The sequence below is a fragment of the Moschus berezovskii genome, chromosome 9 (assembly GCF_049115385.1).
Source record: "Moschus berezovskii isolate FMDL1 chromosome 9, NW_MosBer_1.0, whole genome shotgun sequence".
In the NCBI taxonomy this organism is placed as follows: domain Eukaryota; kingdom Metazoa; phylum Chordata; class Mammalia; order Artiodactyla; family Moschidae; genus Moschus; species Moschus berezovskii.
Window position 1 is genome coordinate 48,227,736 of NC_142468.1, and position 22,340 is coordinate 48,250,075.

At 37.1% G+C, this 22,340-nt stretch overlaps 1 protein-coding gene across 2 annotated transcripts in view; it reads left to right on the plus strand.

Moving 5' to 3' along the window:
* UNC13C (unc-13 homolog C) overlaps positions 1-22,340 on the plus strand; it is a 691,503-nt gene that overhangs the window by 518,049 nt on the left and 151,114 nt on the right. For both annotated transcript variants that reach the window (XM_055436715.2, XM_088839621.1), the window contains one exon: positions 20,528-20,654. In XM_055436715.2, the coding sequence (XP_055292690.2) occupies positions 20,528-20,654 (127 nt within the window). The remainder of the gene's footprint in view (positions 1-20,527; positions 20,655-22,340) is intronic.

A 22,340-nucleotide genomic window follows, 5' to 3' on the forward strand; every position in this document is an offset into this window, starting at 1 on the left:
TGGGTTGCCATTGTCTTCTCCATATCCAACCATAGAATACATCTATTTCATGCTGGATTTTTTTCACTCAATATTATTTTTTTGTGAGATTTTACCCTGATAGTTTGTTCATTCTCAACACAGTATGATACTCAAATGTACAAATATGCCACTGTTTATTTATGCATTTTACTGTTGTGATATATTTGGGTAGTTTCTGGTTTGAAGCTATTAAAGTGCTGGTATGAATGTTCTTATACATGTCTCAGTGACTGTATATGTACATGTATTCTGTCATGAATATACCGAAGGAGTGGACTTACTAAGTCATAGGGATGCATATTTTCAGCTGAGTAGATATTGCAAACAAGTTTTCCAAAGTGGTTATACCAGTTACCTGGCCCATTAACAGTGTATACAAGTTCCAGTTGCTCCATATCTCCAACTTCCTATTGCCTATCTTTTTCATTCTAGCCATTTTGATAGGCATATAATCATGGTATAAATAAAATGATAGTTTAATTTTTGCTTTCCTGATGGCTAAAAAAGTGAAATACTTTTTCATAATGTTGTTGATCATTTGGGTATTTCTTTTGTGAACTATCTTTTTGATCTTTTGTCCATTTTTTACCCTCTGAGCCAGCAGGGAAGCTTTTTTAGTTGAGGTCTCTGACATTGTCTTAAAATTTAAAACTCATCATACATTGTACTTATTAGCCTTTTGGTGGATATTTGTATTGCAGATGTTTTCTCTCAGTCTATGGCTTTCTTGCTCTCTTAATAATGTCTTTTCTTTATTGAAGTATAGTTGATTTATAATACGATATTAGTTTCAAGTGTATAGTTTATAGATTCAGTACTTTTACAGATTATACTTCATTAAAGATTATTACAAAATAATGGCAATAATTTCCTGTGCTGTACAGTTTATCTTTGTGGCTTATCTGATTTTTAGTAGTGCATATCTCTTAATTCCTTACCTCAAATTTGTCTCAAATCCCCTTTCCTCTTCCTCTGGGTAGCCACTAATTTGTTTTCTAAATCTGTGAGTCTTTTTTTCTGTTTTGTGTATAAATTCACTTATATTATTTTTTAGATCCCACATGTAAGTGATAACATATAGTATTTGTCATTGAGTCATTGACTGATTTTAAGAAGCATAGGATTTTGTAGGTTCACCTATGTTGCTACAAATAGCAGAATTTCATTCTTTTTATGTGGTCAGTCACTCAGTTGTGGCCAGCTCTTTGTGATCCCATGGATTGTAGCCCACCAGGCCCCTCTGTCCATGGGATTGCCCATTCTCTTATAGCTGAGAAATATTCTATTGTGTGTATGTACCACATCTTCATCTGTTCATTTGTTGATGGGCTCTTGGGGTACTTCTGTGTCTTAGCTATTGTAAACATGATGTTGTGAACATGGGGTACATGTTTCTTTTTGAATCAGAGTTTTCCTTTTTTCTGGATATATGCCCAGGAGTGGACTTACTAGATGATATGATTGTTCTATTTTTCTATTTTAAGGAACTTTCATACTGCTTTACATAGTGTCAGCACTGATTTACATTCCCACCAACAGTGTACAGGGTTCCCTTTTCTCCACATCCGCACCATCATTTTTTATTTGTATATATTTTGATAATAACCATTCTAATAGCTGTGTGGTTGTACCGTGTTTTTATTTCTATAATAATTTCTATAATATTTATAATTTCTATAATAATTAGCATTGTTGAACAGTTTTTCAAATACCTGTTGGCCATCTGTATGTCTCCTGTGAAAAATGTCGGTTGAGGTCCTCTGCCCGCTTTTTTGATTTGGTTTTTGATGTTGAATTGTATGAGCTGTTTATATGTTTTGGATATCAGCCCTTTGTTGGTCATATCATTTGCAAACATTTCCTCCCATTCAGTAAGTTGTCTTCCGATTTTGTCATTGTTTCCCTTTGCTGTCCAAAAGCTTTTACGTTTACTTAGGTCCCATTTGTCTTCGCTTTTATTTCTTTTGCCTTAGAAGACAGTCAATAAAATACTGCTACAATTTATGTCAAAGCATGTTCTGCCTGTATTTTCTTCTAAGAGCTTTATAGTTTCTGGTCTTGGCTTTAGATCTTTTATGCATTTGAGTTTATCATTTTTTATGGTGTGAAGAAATATTCTAATCTCATTCTTTTACATGTAGCTGTCCAGTTTTCATAGCACCATTTGTTGAAGAGACTGTCTTTTCTCCATCATGTATCGCTACCTTCTTTGTTGTAGATTAATTGACCATAGGTTGTGGGTTTATTTCTGGATTCTGTATCCTGTTCCATTGATCAATGTGTCTGATTTTATGCTAGTACTTTGCTATTCAGATTACTATAGATTTTAGGTACAGTCTGAAATCTGGGTGTGTGATACCTCCAGCTTTGTTCTTTTTTCTCAAGATTTCTTTGTCTATTTTGGGTCTTCTGTGGTTTCATATGAATTTTAGGATTATTCTAGTTCTTTGAAAACTGCCATGGTATTTTGATAGTGAGTGCATTAAATCTGTAGATTGTTATGGATAGTATAGTTATTTTAACATGTCACAGAATGATTTCTTTTAAGATATAGAAGTTCTTAATATTAACAGTGCAATTTATAAGTAACCTCCTTTATTATTAGAACTGTTTTTGTCCTCTTTGATTAATCTTTGCCAACTCAAGATTATGAAAATAGTCTCTTTTTTTTTCTAAAAGCTTATTTTTTTACCTTTCAATTTTAGACCTACAATCCATCTGAAATTCATTTTCTGTGTATCAACCTACACTTGATAAAGTTATATGATATAATAGAAAGATCTTATACTCTCTTACAGTCAGACAGATGTGGAGAATATAACAGAAGTATGTAGAAGTGTATGCCTAATAAGACTATTTGTGTACTAAGCATAGCTTTTAAAAACAGTATTAAATGAAGATATTAATTTTATTGGCATGGAAAAATATTGAGTGAAAGGAGTAGGTTACAAAACATAAAGCACTTATACAAATTACATGCACACATATATTTTAGATAAATCAATTCATACAATGTTGTCCTGAAGGATAATCAGGCATAGTGTAACAACATATCTGTGAATCATGTGACTTATAGTAATAGTTACTTTTCTTTGAGCTTTTCAGTATTGTTTGAATTTTTTTCAATGAATACATATCTCATTTCCAAAATAAACATGAAAAACCATTCTTATTTAAATGCAAGCAAGTACAGAGGGGAGAAGAATTATCCAAAGATACCCACAGTAACCTTTTAGGTTTTTTATTTCCATCATTTTTCTTGGCATAGATAGTGGCTGTTTTATCCTTTAATAAAAATTATGATTCCTGTTTAATTATTCTTCTGAACTTGGTACAAGTCTGATCTGGGAGAGAGAGAGGCTTTAACAAAGGAACTCTTTCTGGCCAATAAATAGATTTATTTTTATAATGAAAAATGATTCATGATCAAATGTATCACTTTTATGGTTTATCTACATGCTTTATGAAAAAAGGAACCAATTCCTGCATATCTTTGCATGTTTATTACTAGAGCCAGTTCGGCTGTATGTACTTTGCCTTCGTGTCAAAAACATGACAGTATATACAATTCATCAGTCTTCTGCAAATTTTCCTCTCATGATTCTGTAGATATTGTTTAGTTATCCCATAGCTTCTGGGGGATGGAAAAGTCACAGGTCAGCCTGTGACTTAATATTAAGTAATTTTATATATTTGTTATTCTGTTTTGGAGCCTAAAAGTTTTTTGCTTTATTTTGGTCTTGTAACAGTTTTTGCAGATGTGTCTATTTACTAGTACTTAGATGTGAATATCGGAGAAGGCAATGGCAAGCCACTCCAGTACTCTTGCCTGGAAAATCCCATGGATGGAGGAGCCTGGTAGGCTGCAGTCCGTGGGGTCGCTAAGGGTCGGACACGACTTCACTTTCACTTTCACACATTGGAGAAGGAAATGGCAACCCACTCCAGTGTTCTTGCCTGGAGAATCCCAGGGATGGGGGAGCCTGGTGGGCTTCCATCTATGGGGTCACACAGAGTCGGACACGACTGAAGTGATTTAGCAGCAGCAGCAGATGTGAATATATTTTCACTACTGGAGAATTTCTTAACTTGCTTCCCTCTCTTTCTCACTAAAGGCTTATTCTCTTTAATTATGCATCTTATTATTGATTCCATTCCATTCATTTGACTTTTTTTGGGGGGGCGAATAGGATTTCTATAGTCTCTGACCTCTGTATCAGTCATTTTCTAATCTTCTGCTCTGAGAATTATTCCTGATTCTAGAAAATTTTACTAAGCTAGCCTTCAAATTACTGATTTATTGTCACAAATTGTCTTTTTTGCTCTTTCCTTTATCAAGTTATATTCCTTAAGTTATTAATTTTTGAAAATATGGGTACATGGTTAAAGCAGTAAAAAAACATATTCTGTGAAAAGTTTCTGTTTGATACCTGACAAGTTTACCACTGTTTCCAGTTTCTTGTCTATTTCCAGAAAAATTTTAAGCATAAACCTGTATATATGAATGGACCATTTCTCTTTTCTACATAAATGATCATGCATTTTCCATATTCTTCTGCAACCTGCTATTTTACTTAACAATGTAACTTGAAGCTTGTACTACATAAACACATTTAGATCTACCTCATTCTCTATGATAATTTTTAATATATTATTTTCAATGGAATGGATGTATAAAATGGACTTAATTCTTAATTTTTATATAAATATTTAGACTTTTTAATATTTTACTAATATAAATAATGGAGCATATCTTTTTTGTTTACATGTGCAAATATATTTAAACAGAAAATTCTTTGAAGTTGAATTGCCAAAAGAGTTGTGTATTTAAAATTTTTCTAATTTTTCCCCAAAAAGCAAGACAGTACATTTTCTATTTTAGCAATCTGATAGAAAAATACCATCTCATTAATTTTCATTTCTTTTAATATAAATGAAATTATGCATTTTTCAAATGTTTAAGGCCTGATATTTTTTTTAAAGAATTCCCAAGAAAATCATCAGTAAAGCTAATAAAATAAACATTATCACTAATAAAAAATTAGAAGTAACCAAATGTTTAGGCTGTTTTAATCACCTCCAGCTAAAATATGGATTAGGTGAAGCATTTTGTAACTGTGAATCTATTAGCTTCATTTCCTTATAAGGAGATGATGGCAACTCATAAAGCAAAGACAAAATAACTTAGTTGAAATCTACAAAAAAGATAAATCCCTACTTTTTATCTTATAAGTTGTAAATAATTGATAGAAATCAATTTTATCCTAAAAAAGAACTTCAACTACAGATTACATTTAAATAAGTAATGAGAAAATGTACAGGAAACTATAAGAAATGAAGTTCATAAGGATCTGAGTCTTTTAAGAAAAAGCAATGATTTTGCAATAGAAGTTATAAACTGGGAAATACATGAAACTGATTAATTATGAGTGGTTTTTATGAGCTATGTATATGGAATAAAGTTATGTGCATATTTTATTGACAATTCTTAATTAAAAATTATTGATATGCATGGTGGTGGTGGTTATGTTGCTAAGTCATGTCGGACTCTTGCAACCCCATGGCCTGAGGCGTGATAGGCTCCTCTGTCCATGGGATTCTCCAGGTAAGAATACTGGAGTGGCAAGTTGCCATTTCGTCCTCCAGGGGAATCTTCCTGACCCAGGAACTGAACGCGAGTCTCCTGCATTGCAGGCAGATTCTTTACTGACTGAGAAGCTGCTGCTAAGTCACTTCAGTCGTGTCCGACTCTGTGTGACCCCAGAGACGGCAGCCCACCAGGTTCCCCCCCCTCCCTGGGATTCTCCAGGCAAGAACACTGGAGTGGGTTGCCATTTCCTTCTCCAATGCATGAGAGTAAAAAGTGAAAGTGAAGGCGCTCAGTCCTCCGACTCTTAGCGACCCCATGGACTGCAGCCTACCAGGCTCCTCCATCCATGGGATTTTCCAGGCAACAGTCCTGGAGTGGCTGGCCATTGCCTTCTCTGCAGATGATATCAATTAAAGCAACTGCTTTCGGTAATTGACATTTATTTTTTAAGAAAAAGTCTGTCAATCCCAATAAATTTCTAATTAGCGTAATGTTTCAGACAGTAGAAGAACGATGTAAAAGAATTCTGAAAGATGTTGGGAACAGAGAGATAAAGGAATAAAGCCATTCCTTTATTCCTTCAGTGTGAGGAAATAAAATGAAGAATCATAGACTTCAATGGAGTGCAGCCTGAAGAAGGGAGCCCCTCATATCAATATGCATGGGGCCTTTTATTTTCATGCAGAAATTTGGGTTTTTTATGACACAGTAGTGGCTTTTCCCCATGGGGAGCTTTTTTTTTTAATGAAGGTTGTTTTAGGTAAAATTTACTCAGGTACATTATCATCTCATTTTTAAAAAACTTTATTTTATATTGGAGTATAGCTGATTAACAATGTTGTGATACTTTCATGTGTACAGGAAAGGTACTCAGCCTTCCATATACATGTATCTATTCTCCCTCAAAACTCCCTCCCATCCAGGCTGCCACGTAACATTGAACAGAGTTCCATGTACTATACAGTAGGACCTTGCTGGTTAGCCACTTTAAACATAGCAGTGCGTATATGTTGATGCCAAACTCCCTAACTATCCTTCCCTCCCATCCTCCCCACACGTTAACCATAAATTCATTTCTAAGTCTGTGACTCTCTTTCTATTTTGTAAATAAATTCATTTGTATCATTTCTTTTTAGATTCCACATGTAAGCAATGCCATACGATATTTCTCTTTCTCTGTCTGATTTACTTCACTTAGTATGATAATCTATAAGTCCATCCATGTTGCTGAAAATGGCATTATTCCATTATCTTTAATGGCTGAATAATATTCTATTAAACACACACACACACACAAAAATCCTCTTTATCCATTCCTCTGTTGATGACATTTAGGTTGCTTCCCTGTCTTGGCTGTTGTGTACAGTGCTTCAGTGACCATTTAGGTACATGTATCCTTTCACATCCCCATGGGAAGCTTTACACCAGCAAACTTTTAGATGACATCCAGTGTTGAACATGTCCTCTACCAGTCTGATTGATGACCCACTATTCTGAGCATGTCTGAGAAGAAAATGAAGGAATAGACATGGCCAAAGAACTGGATACAACCTTTACATTCTTTTGTCTGTCTGTTTATCCATTTATGGTTCTAAGCAGACAAGGTAGTGTGGGAATCAAACATTTATCTTATCTGCTGTCTTAACTGTTCTTAAAACGTTTATCTAAGCAGAGAAGAGGTAAGAGCCAAGGTTGTATGTTAGAAAGGTACAGAACCAAAGTTAGACCTTATGCTGAACTGTGGTGTTGGAGATCTTCTCTTGAGTCCCTTGGACTGCAAGGAGATCAAGCCAGTCAATCCTAAAGGAAATCAGTCCTGAATATTCATTGGAAGGACTGAAGCTAAAGCTGACGCTCCAATACTTTGGCCACCTGATACAAAGAACTGAACTGAAAAAAATGCAAAGTATTGCAGTTTCAGCTTTAGCATCAGTCCTTCCAATGAACACCCAGGATTGATCTCCTCTAGAATGGACTGGTTGGATCTCCTTGCGGTCCAAGGGACTCTCAAGAGTCTTCGCCAACACCACAGTTCAAAAGCATCAATTCTTCGGCGATCAGCTTTCTTCACAGTCCAACTCTCACATCCATACATGACTATGGGAAAAACCATAGCCTTGACTAGACGGACCTTTGTTGGCAAAGTAATATCTCTGCTTTTTAATATGCTATCTAGGTTGGTCATAACTTTCCTTCCAAGGAGTAAGCGTTTTTAATTTCATGGCTGCAATCAGCATCCACAGTGATTTTGGAGCCCCCAAAAATTGCTATAGTAATTGATTATTATGGTTACTCTTTTCTCTTGTTTGCTGATTTCGTTCTCTGGAAGCTTCACATTGGTCCCAACTGCTTTTTTTTTTTTTTTTTTTTGCTATTGTGTTATTATTATCTTCAGTCATTTATTTTTTAAGTTTTCTTTTATTATTCCAAGCTTTATACTTTGTTTATATAACAGCTTACTTTGGCAGCCAGAATTTACACATCTCCAAAGATATGCTGATATTACAAAATCTTTACAGAGCTGCTCTAAAATGGAAAATTATAATTCTTATTTTCTCTCTATCTTTTTACTTCTAGTTACATGGTTTAGAATTCTCAGTGTATGAAAAGAGCTCATGATCTCCATCTGTATACCATTAATATGCATCTGTGTTTATCTTTGATAGATGTTTATATGTGTGTATTGTTTGTAAAAGTCTGATTCATATTTATATTTACAGTGTTTCTGAGTAATAACGTTTGAGCTTTGTGAGCACACAGTATTGCACAAAACATCTTAGGCATTGAGGCCTTAATGCTGGCTTTTTATTTGATATTCCTCCCAAACCTTCTGTATCATCACCTCTTAGAGACAGAGCAGCCTGCCAAACACTTAGAGGGATGTTTAAGATAGCCCTACAGAACTGAACTACCACCTATGGGGTAAGACAGAGTGATTATGCAGTAAAATGACATCACAAACTAAGAACCAGAAAATGACACTATGAAGATTGATGGTAGCAAATTTGATTTTGGCTTAAGGATGGATTGTCTACCACACCTATAAATGGATAAATAATTGTACATTTCTGTAGTATACATAAAATCCCATGCATCCACTAACTTTCAAGTAAAATCTATTCTTTTAAGTAGTAAATTCTAGTAAAAGTAAATATGAATAGTCTTCAAAATTGCCAAGCTTTTTCCATGTACAATTTTAATGAATCACTTTTATTCTGGTAGCAAAATATTCATCTCATTGAAATTCAAAGATTAAGTTTTTTTATAAAATTATTACACTGCAGTTCAGAAAACTAATTAAACGTTTTATTTTGCAAATATAATGAGTGTGTTAAACATTTGTTGCCAAAATTAAAAATGTAGGAGGACTAATCAGCCCTTCAGCATTCTTAATTTTGGCAAGAAATTTTGTTATTCACGTCATAAGAAATAAAGGCAGTTTTGTGACTGTGGTCTACCACTAAGCAGAAGATGCTTTGGGAGAATTAAAGATAATTTGATGAATATCTTTGAATTTTACATTATAATATATTAATGTCTGGTATGTGGTCATTATGATGCAACTGTTCAGTTTAGTTCAGTTTAGTCACTCAGTCGTGTCTGACTCTTTGTGACCCCATGAACCACAGCATGCCAGGACTCCCTGTCCATCACCAACCCGCAGAGTTTACCCAAACTCACGACCATTGAGTCGGTAATGCCATCCAACCATCTCATCCTCTGTTGTCTCCTTCTCCTCCTTCCCTCAATCTTTGCCAGCATCGGGGTCTTTTCAAATGAGTCAGCTCTTCGCATCAGGTGGCCAAAGTATTGGAGTTTCAACTTCAACATCAGTCCTTCCAGTGAACACTCAGGACTGATCTCCTTTAGGAAGGACTGGTTGGATCTCCTTGCAGTACAAGGGACTCAGGAGTCTTCTCCAATACCACAGTTCAAAAGCATCCATTCTTCGGCACTCAGCTTTCTTTATAATCCAACTCTCACATCCATACGTGACCAATAAAAACCATAGCCCTGACAAGACGGACTTTTGTTGACAAAGTAATGTCTCTGCTTTTTAATATGCTGTCTAGGTTGGTCATAACTTTCCTTCCAAGGAGTAAGTGTCTTTTAATTTCATGGCTGCAATCACCATCTGCAGTGATTTTGGAGCCCAAAAAAATAAAGTCAGCCACTGTTTCCACTGTTTCCCCATCTATTTGCCATGAAGTGATGGGACTGGATGCCATGATCTTAGTTTTCTAAATGTTGAACTTTAAGCCAACTTTTTCACTCTCCTCTTTCACTTTCCTCAAGAGGCTCTTTAGTTCTTCTTTGCTTTCTGCCCTAAGGGTGGTGTTATCTGCATATCTGAGGTATTGATATTTCTCCTGGCAATCTTGATTCCAGCTTGTGCTTCTTCCAGCCTAGTGTTTCTCATGATGTACTCTGCATATAAGTTAAATAAGCAGGGTGACAATATACAGCTTGACATACTCCCTTTCCTATTTGGAACCAGTCTGTTGTTCCATGTCCAGTTCTAACTGTTGCTTCCTGACCTGCATACAGGTTTCTCAAGAGGCAGGTCAGGTGGTGTAGTATTCCCATCTATTGAAGAATTTTCCACAGTTTATTGTGATCCACACAGTCAAAGGCTTTGGCCTTGTCAATAAAGCAGAAAATAGATTTTTTTTCTGGAACTCTCTTGCTTTTACGATGATCCAGCAATGTGATCTCTGGTTCCTGTGCCTTTTCTAAAACCAGCTTGAACATCTGGAAGTTCATGGTTCATGTACTGCTGAAGCCTGGCTTGGAGAATTTTGAGCATTACTTTACTAATGTGTGAGTTGAGTGCAACTGTGTGGTAGTTTGAGCATTCTTTGGCATTGCCTTTCTCTGTGATTGGAATGAAAACTGACCTTTTCCAGTCCTGTGGCCACTGCTGAATTTTCCAAATTTACTAACATATTGAATGCAGCACTTTCACAGCATCATTGTTTAGGATTTGAACTAGTTCAACTGGAATTCCATCACATCCACTATGTTTCTTCATAGTGATGCTTCCTAAGACCCACTTGACTTCACATTCCAGGATATCTGGCCCTAGTTGAGTGATCACACCATTGTGATTATCTAGGTCGTGAAGATCTTTTTTGTACAGTTCTTCTGTGTATTCTTGCCACCTCTTCTTAATATCTTCTGCTTCTGTTAGGTCCATACCATTTCTGTCCTTTATTGAGCCCATCTTTGCATGAAATGTTCCCTTGGTATCTCTAATTTCCTTGAAGAGATCTCTAGTCTTTCCCATAATATTGTTTTCCTCTATTTCTTTGCATTGATTGCTGAGGAAGGCTTTCTTATCTCTCCTTGCTATTCTCTGGAACTCTGCATACAAATGGGTATATCTTTCCTTTTCTCCTTTGCTTTTCACTTCTCTTCTTTTCACAGTTATAAGGCCTCCTCAGACAGCCATTTTTCTTTTTGCATTTCTTTTTCTTGGGGATGGTCTTGATCCCTGTCTCCTATACAATGTTATGAACCTCTGTCCATAGTTCATCAGGTACTCTATCCGATCTAGTCCCTTAAATATATTCCTCACTTCTACTACTTATCCATAAGGGATTTGATCTAGGTCATATTTGAATGGTCTAGTGGTTTCCCCTACTGTCTTCAATTTAAGTTTGAATTTGGCAATAAAGAGTTCATGATCTGAGCCACAGTCAGCTCCCGGTCTGGTTTTTGCTGACTCTATAGAGCTTCTCCATCTTTGGCTGCAAAGAATACAATCAATCTGATTTCGGTGTTGGCCATCTGGTGCTGTCCTTGTGTAGAGTCTTCTCTTATGTTGTTGGAAGAGGGTGTTTGCTGTGACCAGTGCGTTCTCTTGGCAAAACTCTATTAGCCTTTGTCCTGCTTCATTCTGTACTCCAAGGCCAAATTTGCCTGTTACTCCAGGTGTTTCTTGACTTCCTACTTTTGCATTCCAGTCCCCTATACTGAAAAGGACATCCTTTCGGGTGTTAGTTCTAAAAGGTCTTGTAGGTCCCACAGAACCGTTCAACTTCAGCTCTTCAGCGTTACTGGTCGGGGCATAGACTTAGATGAACATGATATTGAATGGTTTGCCTTGGAAACAAACAGATGTAACTGTAGTTTATTTGAAATATTTCCTTATATCATTGCACATTATGGGAGGAATATTTGAAGACATGAGAAAAACAGGCTTACAGATTTTGGAAAATAACAGCTCACTTTTTATAGAATCATCCAAGTGGGAATAACTACTGAGAATATAGCCGAGAGCCTACAAGTATGAAACAAGGGTGATAGGAAAATAAACGGTGATGTTAGTCAACTGCAAAATACATATATTTTCATTTCTATGGCTATTCCCCTCTCAGAGCCTATATACTGTTTTTTTAACATGAACTTAACAGTCTGATTAACTGATTCCCTGTGTGATGGTGGATCAGTTCACAGTGGGGTCTGCCAGAAGTTCTTAGGCTGATACAGTTACATAAAGCAAAGGTATGGTGTGACTGTGTGTGTGTGTGTGTGTGTCTGCATTCGTATATGAAACAAATTAGAAAGCAGAATAGTTTGGGGGTTAATTAATAGGCACATCTTAACCTTTGAAAAGCCTTTGTGAGATGCAACAGAATGTAGCTTCACATAGCCTAACTCCATAACAAACAATTTAACACAGTGACAGTTTATTTATTTCTTGCTTGTACAAGTCAAAGAAGGTGTTTCTTATTGCACAGCTGTCTTCTGGGTAGTGGTTCAAGGACACAGACTTCTGCCCTTTAGCACCTCTACATTCCCCAAGAACCTCAGAATCCTTGGAGGGATCTTCTGCATCTGGCCAGCAAATGAGTTGAAAGAGAGCAAAGCAAATTTCACAGGAGGTGGTTTAGGATAAGACTGAATATGGCATCTATTACTTTGACCCACAAGTCAGTCATAGGCCAATCTATTGCAGGGAAGGTTGGGAAATACAGTCTGCTTGTGTGCCTTGGAGGAAAAGGACTTAGTTCTATAACCAACTAGTTAGTTAAACCTGCCACAATTCCTGAGGTTCGTGATGATCATCACCATAAGTCACTGCTGAAAAAAGTTTAAATTCTACTTAATATTTTCTACGTAAGGACAAGCATCACATGTGGACTTTATTTATACAGGTGTGTACCATTTCCATTATCAATTGCATTTTTCTTAAGCTCAAACTTACCTCACCAACTAATTCAGTAAACTGAAAACCTCCTGCTAGATAAGATGGAGTGCATAATCCGTGTAAAGATGTCAATTACTCTTATGTTGAATTGGCAGAATGTGAAAACAGATGGTACTGGTCTTGTGTTTCTGTCCACAGAGCAGTAAATACTAGTTGATGGTGCATGAAAGAGATGCAGCTTAAGAGGATAGAAACTAACTCCTATGAGTATGAAAGCAATTCTGTAAAGAGAAAACTATTAGCAATTCTTCTAAGTAAAACCCTGATAGTTTGAGTTATCATATAACATACATTCTTAGGAACTAGAATGGATGATCTCCAGACTAGAGCAAAACCAGATTTCACCTTTTTAAAAGATAATTGGTCACTTTCCTATCTTCTTTCCTGTGTCCATCCTCTATAAGAGAGACATGGCAGGTGGGGGGCAAAAGGGAGAGGGTGATGGCTAAGGTATGGCTACAAAAAGTTAGACAAGCAGAAGTGTTCCTTTCCTGAAACTATGGGAACAGCAGGGATGAGGGGGATGTGGGAGGGTAGAGAGCTTGCAGAGTCCAGGACAATGGGTTTGAGAAGGGCTGTAAGTTCCAAACAGAGTGCCCAAGTAGGGAAAAAGGCAAAACTGCTGCAGTTATGGAGAAATGAGTGTAAATAGTTTAAGCATATAAACTGAAGGTCTTGTCTAGAAAACTGACTAGTACACTGCCCACAGCTGGCATTTACCTGCTTACCAAAGCACACCTTATCTTTGACCTTTTAAAATTTCTGTTGAACCATCTTTTTTTTCTTTTAGCAGTTACATTCTTTCTGTCCAAACTTTAGTTTATCAGCATTCTTTTCTTTTATTGAGATATAGTTGATTTACAATATTATGTTAGTCTCAGGTATACCACATAGTGATGCAGAATCTTTATAGATTATATATATTTTATTCCATTTATAGTTTTTATAAAATATTGGCTATATTCCCTGTGCTGTACAATATATCATTAAAGTCTATTTATTTACACATAGAAGTCTGAACCTCTGAAACCCCTTCTCCTATCTTGCTTCTCTCCACCTCCCTCTCCCTACTGGTAACAGGTAGTTTGCTCTTCTGTGTTTATCGCTTCTTTGTTGCCATCATTTGTTTTATTCTTTAGATTCCACCTGTAAGTAATAACATATGATATTGTCTTTCTCCATCAGACTTATTTTCTAAGCATAATAACCTTCCAGGTCCATCCATATTCTTGCAGAAGCCAACATTTCATTCTTTTTATGCTGAGTAATATTCAATATTCAACTGTAATCAACACATACACCGCATCTTCTTTATCCATTCATCTGTGGATGGGCACTTAGGTGACTTGCTTATCTTGACAAGTATAAATAATGCTGCTGTGAACACATGTATCTTTTCAAATTACTGTTTTCATTTTCTTTGGATGTATACACAGGAGTGGAATTGCTGGGTCATATGGTAGTTCTAGTTTAGTTTTTTTGAGGAAACTCCATTCTATTTCCTGAGTAGTTGCACTAATTTACATTCTCTCAAACCATATACTAAGGTTCCCTTTTCTCCACATCCTTGACAACATTTGTTAATGTGGTCTTTTTTAACATGGCCATTTTGACAAGTGTGAGGTAACATCTCACTGTGATTTGATTTGCACTTATCTTATGATTAATAAAGTTGAGCATCTTTTCCTGTGCCTATTTCTATCTCTGTCTTCTTTGGGAAAATGTCTATTCATGTCTTAATTGAATTGCTTAGGATTTTTTTTTTATGTTAAGTTGTATGAACTGTTTCTGTATTTTGGATATTACCCGTTATCAGTCACACCATTTGCAAGTATTTTCTCCCATTCAGTAGGTTGTCTTTTCATTTTGTCGATGATATCCATTGCTGTGCAAAAGCTTTGAAATTGAATTAGGACTCATTTTTAAATTTTTGCTTTTGTTTCCTTTGGTTTAAGAGAATGATACATAAAAATTATTACTATGGTTTATCTTATAGACTGTTCTACCTATACTTTCTTCTAGTTTTGTGGTTTCCAGTCTCTTAATTTAGTCTTTAATCCATTTTGAGTTTATTTTTATATCTGGTGTGAGAAATGTTATAATTTCATCCTTTTACGTGTAGCTATCCAGTTTTCCCTTTACTGATTATTGCGGATATAGATGATTTTACTACTTTTGTCTTTTAACCTTCTTACCAGCTTTGTTGGAGAAGGGAATGACAGCCTACTCCAGTGTTCTTGCCTGGGAAATCTCATAGACAGAGGAGCCTGGTGGGCTACAGTCCACAGGGTCACAAAGAGTCAGTCACGACTTAGCAACTGAGCATGCACTAGCTTTGAATGGTTGATTTACTACCTTTTACTGTATACTTGGGCTTCCCTTGTGGCTCAGCTGGCAAAGAATCCACCTGCAATGCAGGAGACCTGGGTTCAATCCCTGGGTTGGAAAGATACCCTGGAGAAGGAAAAGGCTACCCACTCTAGTATTCTGGCTGGAGAATTCCATGGACTATATAGTCTATGGGGTCACAAATAGTCGGACACAACTGAGTGATTTTCACTCACTCACTAACTGCCTTTACCAAGGAGCTTTTTCTTTTTTGTAATTTTTCATGTTTCTCATTGTAGTCTTTTCTTTTTCACTTATAGAAGTCACTTTAACATTTCTTGTAAAGCTGGTTTGGTGGTACTGAACTATTTTAGCTTGTCTCTAAAACTTTTGATTTCTCCATCAAATCTCAGTGACAGATTATCCTTGGTTGTAGGTTTTTCTCCTTCATTAGTTTCAACTGAAAATCAGCTCATTGTCTTATGGGAGTTCCCTAATTTCTTTTCCCTTGCAACTGTTAATATTTTCTCTTATATTCAGTTTTTGCCATTTGAATTACAGTGTGTCTTGGGGTGGTCCTCTTTGGGTCGATCCTGTTTGGGACTCTGTGCTTTCTGCACTCGGGGATCTGTTTCCTTTTCCAGGTCAGGGAAGTTTTCAGCTATTATATGATATCTTCACACATGTTCTCTGCTCCAATCTCTCTCTTCTCCTTCTGGGCCCTCTGTTATGTGAGTGTTAGTACATTTGATTTTATTCCAGAGATTTATTAAACCTCCCTCATTTTTTTATTCTTTTTTTTATTGAGCTTCAGTGATTTCTACTGCTCTGTCTTCCAGCTCACTGATCTGTTTCTCTGTATCATTTAATCTACTATTGATTCCTTCCAATGTATTTTTCATTTAGTTTGTGTATTCTTCATCTCTGTTAAACAGTTTTAACTTCTCACTCTGTTTTTCCATTCTCTTGAGTTCTTTGATCATCTTTACAATTATTACTTGAACTCTTTTGCAGGTAGATTTCCTGTCTCCACTTAGTTCTCTTTCTGGGGTTTTACCATGTTCCGTTGTTTTAACCCATGTTTCTCTGGCACCTCATCTTGTTGATTTGCTGTTTTTATTTCTCTGTATCTAGGAGGTTATGTTTCCTGACTTTGGAGAAATGGCCTTTTGTAGGAGACATCCTGTCCATCAGTCCACTCCCCACTGGTCACCAAAGCTGCCTGCTCTAGGGTACCCTGTGTGGGCTGTATGTGTGGATCCTTCTGTTGGGGAGGGTAGACTACTGGGGCAGGCTGGCAGGCAAGACTGGCTCCAGGTCCAGTTGTTTGCCAGGCCCAGCCTTGTGCTGAGGCTGCCAGCTGCTGATTGTTGGGCTGGGTCATGGGGTGGCTGTTTTTCAGAATTCATAGGGTCCCCGGTACTAGAGCTGTCTCACTGGTAGGTGGAGTTGGGGTCCAGGATATCCTGGGTTGTCCACTCCACACATAGGTGAAACCAGGTCTTAGGGCTAGTGCTGACTGACTGGTGGGCAGAGCAGTCTAGCTGCAAGGTTCAGCAGTCTCAGAATTGGTGTCAGACTGCTGATGGTTGTGGCCTGTTCCTGACACAGCTGGCTGTGGAGTCCTGAGTGTCCTGAAGCTTGTCTGAGCTCTCTGGTGAGTGGGGCTGGTGGGGAGAATGGCTGAAGAGCCCAAGATTTCTCAGAACTGGTGTTTACCCGCTGCTTGGGGTGAGGGGCCAACTGGTCCTGGGCTGGTGCTGGACTGCTGGTGGTTGGGTTTGACCCTGCCATGGTGGGCTGCAGGACTCAAGTTGACCTTGGGCTGGTGTCTGCTCACTGATGGGTGGGGTGAGGTTCTGGTCCTAAGGTTAGAACAGGCTTGCTTATGGGGGGTTGGGGGGGCGGGCAGGGCACCCGGGATTCTGGGGCTGGTGCCTGCCCACTGGTAGGTGAAGCTGTGTCTCAGGGTCTCTAGCTGCAGGGCCCTGGGGGCCCCAGCATGCTGGTGTGTGGGGCCAGGTCCTCGGCCCTCTGGTGAGCAAGGCAATGTCCAGGGGTGGCTCTGGGCTCAGGGACTCTTAAGGAAGCCTGTCTGATGATGGGTGGGGCTGTAGTTGGCACTGGTTAGTGCCATGAAACATCCCAGCACTGGAGCCCTTAGGCTAGTGGGTGGGGTGGGGCTGGGTTCCCAGGCTAGCAAGCTAAAGGGAGAATTCAACAATATTGGCTGCTAGCACTAATATCCACATGGTACAAGGAGGTCCCCAAAGTGACTTTAGCCAGTGTCTCTGTCCCCAGGGTGAGCTCCAATTGCCCCCCTACTTCTACAGGATTCTCTCTAAGATCAGCTAGAAGGTCTTACATAAGGCTCCTTTCAAATCTCAGTTTCTTTCCTGGGTCTGTAAGCGTATAAAATTTTGTGTGTGCCCTTTAAGAGTGGAGTCTATTTCTCATAACCCTCTGGGTCTTCTGAAAGTTAGCCCCACTGACCTTCAAAGTCAAATGTTCAGGGACTCATCCTGGCACAGGATCCCTGGGCTGGGGAGCCTGATGTGGGACTCAGACCCCTCATTCCTTAGGGAGAACCTCTGCAATTGTAATTATTGTTTGTGCATTGTCCACCCAGGGGCATGAGGCTTGACTGGACCATGATTCTGCCCTCCTACCTCCTGGTTGTATTTCTTCTTTTTATCTTCAGTTGTAAAAGGTCATTTATGATAGATTTGGGTGTTTTTTCATATATAATTATTCTGTAAGTAGTTGTGATTTTGTTTTACTGGTGAGAGTTCAGCTCAGGGTTTTCCTCCTTTGTCATATTGGAAACGCTCTCATTTACATATGTTCTTAATATTTAAAGGATTAAAAAATAAAGTTATATATGAACTTTTTTGAATATGTATTCAAAATGAACATAATTTGAATATGTATTGTATTTAAAATGTAATTATAAACTCTATAAAAATTTAAATTGTTTTCCTATTTTGGGGGATGTAATTCCAATATAGTTTTCAGAAAAGTATTTCCTTCTAAAATATATAAACATGTGTATTAAAATGAGAACAAATGCAAGTTATTATTTCATATAAATTTTTATATAAATCACTTGAATAAAGCTAAAATTTAATGAGTTATATCTCATAAATCTAAATTTCAGACATAAAAATATTGACAGTTCTAGAATTCAAAATCCATCTAGTTGGCAGAAAACCAATATCAGGCTTCCTATATGTATATGGAAAACTACATATATACAAACTTTGCAAGTTATATGAATCATTGATTATTCAAAATATCCCCTATTTGCTTTGCATACTGCATTGATTCATGAGCACCTTCAAATGCATGAATTGGACCCAAAGAAAATGGGTGCTCAATGATACTTTCATATGCAATAATCTACTGCATATATGCTATCCAGAGAAAGAACCTGGTGGGTTGATTGATTTATCCTTTCTCTTACACAGATGCTTCCATAGCTTAAATTCCTTCCCATATTGCAAATCTGTAACTCTTTCTGTTCTCAACAATGGCAATCTGCACACCTTGGTAGCATTTGGACACCATTACCTACGATTTCTAGAACAGAGAACAAAAGATATTCCGGTGTTCCTATGGGCTTCAAAGAGTATTAATCATAAGAGCAAGTGGTGTTAGTCACAAAGACAGATGTTTAGAGTTATGGCTTGTTCTGTGCTAGTACCAGTATGGGATCCCCAGTGATAGAGGAGGCTACAAGCTATTTAATTTTTGAGTGCATTTGGGATAAGTAGAATCCTCTTTATGTGTGGGCTGCTAGGGCAAGAGTCTTCCCTTATCTGGGCTTCAGGGTAGTAGTGCATTAAATTCTGACCTATAAATTTATCAAATACATGTTTCCTCTTATGGTATGGAGGGATACTAGACACACAAAGGAAGAAGGATAGGGAGAGAACCAGCAGTGAAGGGGGAAAGGGTGAAATAAATTTGGAGGAAACTGAAGCAAGTGAAAGTGAAGGCGCTCAGTCGTGTCCAACTCTTCGCGACCCCATGGACTGCAGCCTACAAGGTTCCTCCGTCCATGGGATTTTCCAGGCAAGAAAACTGGAACATCACCTAATTCATAATTTTGCTAGGAGTTTGGTCTGTAGGTACTAATATATTACTCTTGTTTCTTTGTATAAATGTATGTGTTCTCCCTCTCTGCATTTTTCTTGGTTCTGCAAATTGTCTTGAATTATTTAAATAATTTGAGAATATTCAGTTTGGGGTGGTGTTACCTCTTGCATTTATTATTGGGATTTAAGTCTCTCTAGAGTCAGGTTTTGAAAAGCAGGGATGCCCTCAGTTATTTTATAACAATCTAATTTCTTCCATAAGTGCTTTTAGCCTGGAATATTAATTAAAGCATGCTCCTATTATAAATCAAAGCTGTTAGCTTGAAGGAGATTCACAGAACCTCAATTAGAAATTCTCAGAGGACACTTTCAACCTGCATATAGTTAGGGATATTTTGGGTTTGGTTGTGTCTATACTTAAAGCCAGAACTGGCCAAAATTCATATTGAATAAAGATAACTGTGTCCAGTAACACTACTTTTGTCTCTCTTTCCCAATATTGTATGTCCAGATTGCAGTACGGTTTTAAGCTACAGTTTTGAGCAAGAGATTTTCAAAAGTTACATTTAGAAAATATTGCTATATGGGAAAATAATCTTTAAAAAGTGTTGATATATGTATATGAATAACTGATGCACTTTGCTGTATACCTGAAACCGACACAACATTGTAAATCAACTATACTCCAATAAGAATTTTAAAAAGAAAAGAAAGTCCTGCTTAAAGAAATGTCAGAAGAGTCACAGAGTACAAAATAATTTTAGCTGAACTTAAAAGGTGACGAAAAAATCAGCTGTTAGAAGTTAGATATATTTCTTCTCCTTAATTTTTTAAGTATTAAATATCCAGGCCAGAAATGTGATTTACTCATTCACATTTCCAGTATTAATTAGGAATTATGCCTCCTACTTTCGTTCATGTTTTATTCATACTTACAAGTTTTAATTCTTTCTGGCACTTTAGTATCAGGCTAAAAGTAGTCAAAATATTAAAGCTTGAAGATAAATAGAAAAATGTTGGCATGTTATCATTCTTTAACTCAGCACAATGCTCACCTTTTCCAGGAAAGCACATTAGAGCATTCACATTTCTACACAGGACCAAACAGATGATTTTTGCATTTTGTAAAATTTCAGGTCTGTTGTTAGCAATTCACTTTGCCTTAACCTCAGATATAATATTTTCTTCCTTTCTGAAATATGAATAATAAAAGTAGACTGGAACACAGCATTGTTGGCAAACCACATATTATTAAATATTTGATTTTATCTATTACAGAACATGAAAAGCAGAGGTTATGCAAGAGCACTGATTATATGAATTTGCATTTCAAAGTGAAATGGTTTTATAATGAGTATGTGCGGGAACTTCCTGCCTTCAAGGATGCCGTTCCTGAATACTCCTTGTAAGTAGTGATTTTTTTCACCCCCAAGTTTATTCTCAATTCATAGTCCTGCAAAATTACACCTGAATTATGCAGCCCTAAAATCTCTTCTTATAATCTTCATTTGAATGCAGACATTTCTGTTATGAAATTAACATTAAATGATTTGCATATCTTTGGGAAGCATATTTAATTGAATTGTAAGTATGTCTTACTTGGATATTCAAGTCAAAGAGAAAGAAATACATAATGCATAACAGCTCACACGATGAAGTGATTTCTTATAAAAGTGCTTGAGCTCGGATTTTGTTAGGAAGATGAAGGGGCTCGTATATTGATCTGTATAATCCAAATTTCTCTTTATTTCAAACCTAAACATCAGAAATTTATATTTCTAAAATAGAAGTCACTGTTAAACAGGTAACATTGTCATAAGCATGTTTCTGTCAAATACGATTGTAATCACACAGTTAGATTTATAATACTGTGCATTTGATATTTGTCAGAATTCCATTTTATTCTGTTGAGGGGGGGTCTACCATATCCTAGGCACTATGCCAAGTGTTGTAGGAAATGGAGAAAAAAATAAAGACCTCAGCTTGAAAGGAGCTTATACTCAAGGAGACATGGACTTGAACAAAAATCATGATAAAACAAGGCAAATTGAAATAAGTACTAATTCAAGTAGTGTAAGCAAAATGCAGTGCAGTCTCAAAAAAGAGATATATTACCCCTATTTCAGTGACTCTACACAGTATTTATGAATAAGGTAACATTTAATATAGACTTTGAAATGTTGGTCAGGTTATAACAAGAAAAGGAAAGAAAAGTTCTGAGGGTAATTATGGAAGAAGGAACACATGGGCTGTGGCCCATGGGAAATAGTTTGATTTCAGAGAAGAACACAATGTTTTTACAAAATTACTAGAAAGTAATGTAGGAAAAGTGCTTTTGACTAGATTATATAAATAGAGTAAAGCTTTTGCTACTTTCATTAGGCATTGCGGAGGTTGTAAGAGGCAAAGAATGGAAGGGGTAGAGAAATTATTTAGAAGGTAGTGAGTAATGTAATGATAACATTCCGTTCCGTTCCGTCGCTCAGTCGTGTCCGACTCTTTGCGACCCCGTGGACTGTAGCCTACCAGGCTTCTCCGTCCATGGGATTCTCCAGGCAAGAATACTGGAGTGGGTTACCGTTTCCTTCTCCAGGGGATCTTCCCGACCCAGAGATCGAACCCAGGTCTCCCGCATTGGAGGCATTTGCTTTAACCTCTGAGCCACCGGGGAGAACACCCATTTATATAACTTTTCTCATAGAAGTTTATAAGCTGGAATGAGATACCAAGAGAAGTAAAAAGTTTCCACATAATAGTGTGACTGTAGTAAAAGTGTAAAGGATGAAGATGTGTGGGAGATAAATTTCAAAGATAGAATTTACAGAATTTATCAGTTAAATACACTTGAGGATAGAAGAAAGAGTTAAACATGCAGTATAAGTGTCTAAGTGTTTGTGACATCATTGACTGGGAATAGGGAAATAAAAAGGGGACTTTTTGCCAGAGACTTCTGCTTCTGGCTCTGTCTGAACTAACTATAATCGGACTAACATGCTCACTGAAGACCAACTATAAAAGCTGAATAAGTTAAACAGCATCAGGGAGCAATCAAGGCGAGTCACTCAGGATTGAGGCACTCAGGCAAATGAAG